This window comes from Acipenser ruthenus, chromosome 41 (genome assembly GCF_902713425.1).
Source record: "Acipenser ruthenus chromosome 41, fAciRut3.2 maternal haplotype, whole genome shotgun sequence".
Lineage (NCBI taxonomy): Eukaryota > Metazoa > Chordata > Actinopteri > Acipenseriformes > Acipenseridae > Acipenser > Acipenser ruthenus.
In genome coordinates, this window is record NC_081229.1 from 10,619,522 (window position 1) to 10,629,033 (window position 9,512).

A 9,512-nucleotide genomic window follows, 5' to 3' on the forward strand; every position below is an offset into this window, starting at 1 on the left:
GTCCATTTTCAATGTTGCATCCTCAAAAAAGTCAAGCAGGTTAGTTAGACATGATCTCCCTTTCCTAAAACCATGCTGGCTGTCTCCCAGGATATTGTTACCATATAAGTAATTTTCCATTTTGGATCTTATTATAGTTATATATATACCCACTATATATAGTGAATGATGCGATTAAACCAGCGTTGCATGTTTCAAAAGGCAAACAAACAATAGCTGTGGACGTCAGCAGCGGTGCTGGTTGCCATGGAGACCGCACCTGCGGTTCTGGTGATGTTGAATTCTGTATCTGATGCGCCGAATCTAATGTGAAATACAAAAGGGAGACGTTTCAAACCCAGACCTGGTTGAGACTGCTGGGCCGCACTGGCACACTGAGATCATGACATCAGCTAGCCCGCAACTCGCACAGTTAGTACGGAGCTGCGTAGTTGCGTACTAGCTAGTACGGTGCAATCTCTGGATCATCCCCGGCTGCGTCCTAACTTAGTACCGATTGCAACGAAAAAAGATCCGGAACAAAGTTGGGGACTAGCTGATCCTCAGCTTTAGGACTGAGCTCAGGGTTAAGCTCTTTATTGTAGCGTGCTACCAAACAGGCCAATACGGTGCCCGTAAAAAATGATCATATATTGGTCACAAAATTGAAATTATGATCGTCAGATTGCTTGCCTTGCAGTCGGAGGTTGGAGCCCCGGGGGCGGGGTTGTGGGGTTTATGTTACCCCACAGTGTGTATCGTAGTATTTATCATAGATAAGGGATAAGATAGGGGGTACCAAACAGTGTTTTGTTACATTGACATTTTCATAAAGGGGAGGGGCAAGTGTGACGTGTTGTGACGTGTTTAAAGGGTACAATAAATGTCTTCCCTAGATCACTGTTTTCCGCAGACCCTGCATATTATTATTCACAGCTACACCGCAGGCAAAATGGACGTAGTGTCGTCCTCCGACCTCTGGGCGGCGGTGTGGGAATATATAACCGGGGTTTAAAACGAACTCCTAGATCCTTACCGTGTCTGTGGGAGGAGAGCAGAGGGGTGAGGACTAGACTTCACCATTCTCGCGTATTTTAATTGACTTTAGAAATCTACTGACTTGGTTTGCTGCGGATTGGCACAAGCTTCGTTTTAAACTAACCCACGACCCAGTTGTATTCAAGCATATTTTGTTTGAAGTATGTGATTCGATTTGTGTTAAATTACCCTGCAATTAAAACAGTACTGTGCTCCCCCCCCCATCCTGCACTGAACGCAAGCGCCGCGGTGCTGATCACACACAGCACTTACCGGAGACGCGTCGCGGTCCTGATCACACACAGCACTTACCAGAGACGCGTTGCGGTGCTGATCACACACAGCACTTACCGGAGACGCGTCGCGGTGCTGATCACACACAGCACTTACCGGAGACGCGTCGCGGTGCTGATCACACACAGCACTTACCGGAGACGCGTCGCGGTCCTGATCACACACAGCACTTACCAGAGACGCGTTGCGGTGCTGATCACACACAGCACTTACCGGAGACGCGTCGCGGTGCTGATCACACACAGCACTTACCGGAGACGCGTCGCGCAGCTCCTGTGTGTCACTCCACTGTGGATGAAATAAAGAGATCCGCCGAGTTGAAATAAACAGAACTGAAGAGTGACGTGCAGCTCCGGGTCCGAGAGAGCATGGCAGCGGCGCAGACTCAACAAGGACTGCTCACTGCGGAGCAGACCAAAGGTACGCGAGTGAAGCAGCAGCATTATCATTATGATTATTATGATGGTGATGTCGGGGGTTTAGTGTCAGGGAAAAGGTTTGAAACCTTTGGAAGGCAGTGTGTGTGTGTGAGAGTCTGTGTTTCAGTGTGTGTCTGTCTCAGTGTCTGTCTGTGTCTCAGTGTGTGTGTGCCTCAGTGTGTGTGTCTGTCAGTGTGTATGTGTGTGTGTCTGTGTCTCAGTGTGTTTGTCAGTCTGTGTGTGTGTCTGTCAGTGTGTTTGTCTGTCAGTGTGTATGTGTCTGTGTCTCAGTGTGTGTCTGCCTCGGTGTGTGTCTGTGTCTCAGTGTCTGTGTCTCGGTGTGTGTGTCTGTCTGTGTCTCGGTGTGTGTGTGTGTGACTGTCTCTCTGTGTCTGTGTCTCAGTGTGTGTGTGTGTGAGAGAGAGAGTGCTTAACAAGGCGTCTCCGGCAGCATTGTAAAGTCCTTGTCTTTTCTGCCAGTGGTTTGAATACACAGAGAGGAGTAAGGACCTGTAAGGAGGCTCCTTCACAGCCCAGCCTGTCTGTCACTGACGTCACCCCGCAGACGAGCCTCGATGATGTTTTAACACGAGTTCTGTACACGGGAGAGCGTGGGGTTATCTGCAGACCCTTCCCAGGACACACTGCTGCATTTCACCCGAACAAGACATCGTTTTTTATTTAAGATTAGAAAATATTGAAACAAGTGAAAAAATGAAAATCGTTAAATGTTTATTTAATGATAAAGAATTCTACCTTTTTAGAAGATATTTTTTCAACAATATAATTTTTTAAAATAAATTGTTAGCTTAGGTACCCTGGAGTAAACTAAAGAGCTTTTTTAGTTATTATTATTTTTACAATTTAACATTAATTATTCAACCTATAGTTCTTGTACTCACAGTATAATAGTTCAGAGTTACACATGACCCTGTCCCCCTGTCTCTGTGTCCTGGTATTTGACCCTGTCCCCTCTCTCTGTGGTCCTGTCCTGTATTTATGATATTCGTGTCTCTCGTGGTCTGAATGGATGATATTCGTGTCTCTGTGGTCTGTATGGATGATATTCGTGTCTCTGGTCTGTATGGATGATATTTGTGTCTCGTGGTCTGTATGGATGATATTCGTGTCTCTGGTCTGTATGGATGATATTCGTGTCTCTGGTCTGTATGGATGATATTCGTGTCTCTGGTCTGTATGGATGATATTCGTGTCTCTGGTCTGTATGGATGATATTTGTGTCTCTGTGGTCTGTATTGATGATATTCGTGTCTCTCAGTGGTCCTGGCGGAGGTGCTCAAGGCGCTGGGCTCCCCTGACAGCGAGGCTCGCCTGCAGGAGGCTCGCGAGAGCGCCTGTAATGACATGGGGAAGATGCTGCAGTTCGTGTTGCCCGTGGCGACCCAGATCCAGCAGGAAGTCATCAAGTCGTACGGCTTCAGCAATGACGGCGAAGGTAGGCATCCCATAATGATCTAGCCCCTCTCAAACAGGGTCTCAGTGCAGCCCCCTGCTGGACACACTGCTCATTCCACTGTACTACATTTATAATGGGAGGGCACTCTGCGTCAAACAAGTCCAAACAGTAAGAGAATGCCCCTGTCAGGGTTAACCAGGTATTAAAGAATACAAATATGAATTTACAGACAGCATTCAATGCAGCTTCAATGAGTATTTACCTCAACCTGTAACTTTCATTACTGTGTGATCCCCAGGCCCCTCTCTCCTCTCTCTCTCTCTCTCTCTGCGTGTGTGTGTGTCTCTCTCTCTCTCTCTCTCTCTCTGTGTCTAAATCACTGGGACAGAGGTCTGCCAGTGTTTTTTTTTTTTTTTAAAAGACAATAAAAAATATCAGAGGGAAAGAATTATACTGGATTCAAAATAAACATATGAAGTGTCTAAAGGAAAAATATATATTGGTGTGTTAATTTGAAGAAACTAAACCACCTGTTCTAACACAGGTTTCGTTTCTTCCCCCTGCTCAGTTCATGTCTCGTGGACTGATCCATTTGAACTATAGGGAGGTCTCAAAAGTAGAGCTTGGTATTTTTATTACATTATATTTCCATTTTTAATTCAAACATACTAATATTTTATATAAAACGTCTCATTCAACCATTAAATCAATCAGGTCACGTGCAACTTTTAAAATCATTTGTTCAATAGCATTGACGAGCCCTCCCCAGCTAGCTAAACGTAGATAGTTCAGATCTTCACACAGTCTCTTGGTTAGTTTGTCACATAGCCTAACTGTGGCGGCTGCTGTGAGTGAAAGTGAAAACTAACAAAGCAGTGACTCTTCATCTCGTTCTGCTGGAGATGAGCTGATCCCTAAGAAAGGAGCATCTTCAGTGGTTTGCTGTTTCTTCAGATTCAAATCAACAGATACTGAGCAGAGTAGCATCATTTGTAAAGTATGTTTGAAGGCTGAGGCAGCCCCTCCAATCTGTTTCATCACCTGAAGCATCCTATTGATACAGTAAATGCAGCTTGAAAATCCTACTGAATCAGCTTCCAAAAAAGACGAAATACAAACCTCTGTCTCAGAATCGATTTCAAATGTTGTGCCAAGCAGCAAACGATGGAAACAAATCACTGACGCAGTAACGTGTCCCACTGCGAAACTGGGGCTTGAGAGATGAGCAGCAAATCTGCATCTCTACAGACAAGAGATGAGACATCTCAGAGCTGCAGAACTGAATGTGTGGACACAGGCTTCACCTTGCGATCAGCATTTATATTAACAGCTTTTAAAATGATTCTTCCACGCTAATGTTTTATGCTAATAAGCGTGTTTTTGTATTATGTTTTGTAAACAATTTAAACAGAAGTTTGGGACTGCTTTTAAAAGTTCAATATTGTAAGCAGGTTAAACAAACTATATACGATAAAGAAAGCCACTGTTTTGCATACATTTTCTGCAGTAATATTAATTGAGTTGAAATTAAAAGCAGGAGGAAATTGCATCTGTGTTTATTATTTTTTTACTTCATGGGATCAAAGGAATCTCCGTGTCAGTTTATTTAAGCAGATTCACGAGCGGGTTGTCGTTTCATTTATATTTTTCTTGCACACTGCAGCGTTCTCATGCCTAGATTACAGCTTTATATTTTTGGTTTCTATCGCGTGGCATAAATTAATATTAAATAGATATTCAATTGCATATTAAATCAATGTTAAATTAATATTTAATAAATATGCAATAGCTGGTTTCTGTCGATTTGAAAATGCAATTGCATGTCACGTTTGTTTATTTTGTTACCCTTGAAAATATGTAATAATTTCCCATTGTTTGCATGTCCTTATTGAAAATACAGTTAATCTGACTTAAATATCAATGGAAAGTAACAAGGAATAATTGAATTTAAATTTAATATGCAGTTGCATATCTATTAAATAATTTAATATGCAGTTGCATATCTATTTAATATTTGCCATGCAATATAAAGCGTTTTTTATATAAATTATAGATTACATTTCTTTTAAAATAGAAAACAGCGTTAAAGGTGCCGTTGGCTTGTGGAAGAGGCTGGGGAGCACGTTCTCTGACAGCCAAGGCTGAGCTCAGTGTACCTCAGCACCAGCTGATAACAGAAAAACCTCCTCGCTGGGGAGCACAGCAGCAAATAGGTCAAAGGGTGCTGGAACAGGAAGAGGCTGTCGCACAAGTCCTAGCTTCAGATAGAAAGAGCAGACTCTTAGCACCTACAGGGCAGGACGCGGACGTGCTTGATTCATGGAGCTCGGCTCTGAGCTCATTGAGTTTTACAGACGCTCTGTCAGGTGATGGCTGTGTCAGTGTGTCCTACCTGAAACTTGTTTTGCATTTCATTTTGGCTGCTGAGGAAGATGAGACTGTCAAAGCCAAAGAAAGAATTTTGAATTCCTTCAATGAGAAATATTCTGACACCCAAGATCTGCTTGATATTTCATCTTCTATTGACCCAAGATGGGGTACGTGAGTGAGGACTGCATCATTCACAGCAGGAGCAGAGTCACGGGATGAATCTGGAGAGCAGGAAGAGGGCTTCGCTGGCACAGCCAGACACACTGGAACTGAATCCGCTGAAGGCGGAGGAGCAGCAAATAAAGGAGGGGCACCAGCTAAAAAAAACAAGAACACCTGGGGCAGCGTTTTCAAATCAAGCACGCCAGGAGCTACTGCTACCTCTGTAGTTTGTGAAACAGACAGAATATACCTGAAATCATACATACTTACACCCTTGGTTGACAGTGAATCAGATCCGTTGATCTGGTGGAAAGCTGAACAGATAAACTTACCTGGACTGAACAAACTTGCAAAGAGGTATCTGTGCATACCAGCAACACGTTCTCATCGGAGAGATTTCTCAGTACCTGTGCTAACATTGTTACTTGTAAACGTATAGAACTAAAACCTGATGCAGTCGACAGACTTGTGTTTTTGGCAAGAAACCTGTAAAAAGCAGGGCAGGGCTGTGTGAGTCAGGAGTAACTGGAGAAGGGACGGAGGCATTACTTCATTGAAAAAAAAGTAGGGGTTTTCAATTGTTCTGCAGGTTTGGGTTTTCGTCAGGGGTGTGTGTGTCTCTCTGTCGGTGAATCTGTGTGCATTTCTCTATCTCTCTGTGCGAGTCTGTGTGTGAGTGTCTCTCTTGCTCTCTCACTGCGTGTGTTACTGACAGACTTCTTTATTTGTGTTTGTTTTTAGGCGTCCTGAAATTTGCCCGGCTCGTGAAGGTGTATGAGACTCAGGACCCCGAGATTGCTGCCATGTCACTCAAACTGAAATCCCTGTTCCTGCCGCCCATGACACCCCCGCCCCTCGGGGGAGGAGTCCCGTCGTCCTAGGGACAGAGGGAGGAGTCCTCACAGCAGTCCCGTCTCCAGCGCGGTGCCTGTCTCCCCCTCCTGTCCTGTCGCTGTCGCTCCTCTCGCTCTCCGCAGCGGCCCTGACATTTCCTTTGTTTAAATTTCCTTTCATTGCTGTTTTATATTAAACTCACTGAATCTGTCTTGCTGTCTGTTTCCGAGGAATGTTTAAGAGAGTTCAGAGTGTTCTTGGAGGGGTCAAATTATAAAGTGGTTTTTTTTTTCATTTATTTTTATTTCTCCAGCCCATTTGAGGCTCCTGTACTCTCCACGCGCCAGTTTTGAAACACACACGCTGTCACAAACCAGTGCTGTGATCGACACACACGCTGTCACAAACCAGTGCTGTGATCGACACACACGATGTTACAAACCAGTGCTGTGATCGACACACACGCTGTCACAAACCAGTGCTGTGATCGACACACACGCTGTCACAAACCAGTGCTGTGATCGACACACACGCTGTCACAAACCAGTGCTGTGATCGACACACACGCTGTCACAAACACGAGTCGAGTTGAGACACAGGGGTAAGAATCGAGTCTTTGACATGCCAAGCTCGAGTCCAGTCACAGAGTTTGCTCGAGTCAATTCAAGTCATTCTGACAGTTCGAGACAGTTTGATTTAATCAGATTCGTTTTACAGGAGATATACTAGTAACAAAAAAAAAAAAATATTTCAATTACAGAATTGAGATGCACAGTAATGTGGTCACACTTGCCCCACTGATGTTCACCATTCAAGGTCCACGGTTTCTGCCTCGTGTTTCGTCTCCATTTCAGTGACTTCACGATTCCTTTATAAGCAGGTTTTGTTATTGATCATACAGAGGCCCTTTTACCTGTGCTCAGTTGGGTTGGATGTACAGTAATGGAAACCACAAAACAAAAGAAAGCATTGAAGCATTTCTTTACAGTTTCACTGATGGCAGCCTGAGTGTTTCTCACCTTTCTCAACAGTGAAACTCTCTGATCGTTTCTTCAGATGCCTTAACCATATGAAAGGATATGTGGCATTGAATTTGATACTGATTCAGAGATCTTGCTTCTAAGCTTAAAACAGCAGTTACAAAGGAAAACAGTCCAAGTAATGCAACTGAGATGAAATCAGTTTTAAAACCATTGCATCCTCGCACATACATGATCCAGCTCAAAATCAATAAACCATTGCATCCTCGCACATATATGATCCAGCTCAAAATCAATAAACTCAGCCTAATCTGTTTAATATTACATAAAGACATGTATTTTGAAAGGCTACGAGTTTAGCATAATAATGCGTGTTACAAAATTAGTAATTTTCATTATTTCCAGATAAAAAAGGGTTTGTTCACCTAATGCTCTTAAAAAACAGCGAAAATATTTAACACACATCACATCCCAGCATAAACATTTTAACCAAGGTAGTTAAAAAGCGCGACCGTACAGTAATAACAAGAGCTCGATTGTATTTTGAACAACCCTACTGATGTAAAAGGTTTATATTGCAGCTGCTGTTTCATAAACACACGCAAAATACACCAGCAGCGCAAACAAACACGTTTTTTTTTTCCGGGGTAATAACTGATCTGTTCACCCACTATGACAAAATCCACAGACCGCTTCTTTAAAATGCTTTGAAAACAACACAGTCCTCAGCCTCCTTGCGTGTGGCAATGTTGAGAATTCCCCAAATCACGAGGTCTGGTCCGCCTGTTTTTGCTTTTATAAATGTATTCTTTAAAAAAGCAACACTTTTTTTTAACCAAAATAACTTTAAAACCTCTATCCAGGATGCAGACCAATGAATCAAACCCGTCTAGCGCCGATTAACAGGATTCCGGTAAACAAACGCGACCGCGCAGCAGCTTCATTGATCACCTGCACCGTGCGTGCTGTCGAGGCTCCGGGCATGTGAACGCGCACAATGCTACAGCGCCACACAGCGGTGTGTGTGTTCATCTCTTCAACAGAGCGTTATTAGAAACGTCCTGGACAAAACATTGTTTTGTTAAGCTAATAAGCTTGTACACGAGTTTGGATTTGAAAACACAACGTACACTTTTAGCAAAATGTGGCTTTTTGCCAATTATTTGTTTTTAACATAGTATAACGTTCTATTAATATACATTCAACTAGACAACAAGCACTAAACCGCTATTTTTCTACCGCATGTAAGTTTTAAGCTTCCGTAAATAAAATATAAAAAGCCCGAACCCGATTTGGGTTGCTTGAGACCCGGTTTCTTTCAGTCCGGCGTTTCTCGGTGCTGGCGGGATGCTGTTTGTTTCTCTCGCTGTCTCCATGGTGCTTGTGAACTCGACGCGCGCATGCGCAGATACTCTGTTTTCCTTCCGTGCTGCTGACGCGCTTCTCTCGGGCTCTGTGTTGTCACGTGTTCCTCTCCGGGCTTGTACGCGTCACAAGAAGGGCTGCGGTCATTCCGAAACGGATCGATTATTTTATCATAGACTATGACTCGAGTCGAGTCTTTTGGGCCGGGACACGAGTCGAGTCGAGTTTTTTGAGCAAGTACACGAGTCCAGTCGAGTCACCGAAAATTGCGACTCGAGTCTTACTTGAGCCATTCACACACGCACACTATTACACACACTATCACACACACACACTATCACACACTCACACTGTCACAAACACTATCACACACGCACACTGTTACATACACTATCACACACGCACACTGTCACACACACTATCACACACGCACACTATTACACACACTATCACACACGCACACTGTCACAAACACTATCACACACTATTACACACACTATCACACACGCACACTGTCACACACACTATCACACACTCACACTGTTACAAACACTATCACACACGCACACTGTTACATACACTATCACACACGCACACTGTCACACACACTATCACACACGCACACTATTACACACACTATCACACACGCACACT

At 43.7% G+C, this 9,512-nt stretch overlaps 1 protein-coding gene across 1 annotated transcript; it reads left to right on the plus strand.

Moving 5' to 3' along the window:
- Positions 1 to 1,021: 1,021 nt before the first annotated feature.
- On the plus strand, positions 1,022 to 6,724 carry LOC117434224 (protein C10). Its single transcript, XM_059010596.1, has 3 exons — positions 1,022 to 1,731; positions 3,010 to 3,186; positions 6,421 to 6,724. The coding sequence occupies exons 1-3, from the start codon at positions 1,680 to 1,682 to the stop codon at positions 6,558 to 6,560; spliced, it is 369 nt and encodes a 122-aa protein (XP_058866579.1). The 5' UTR covers positions 1,022 to 1,679; the 3' UTR covers positions 6,561 to 6,724.
- Positions 6,725 to 9,512: the final 2,788 nt, after the last annotated feature.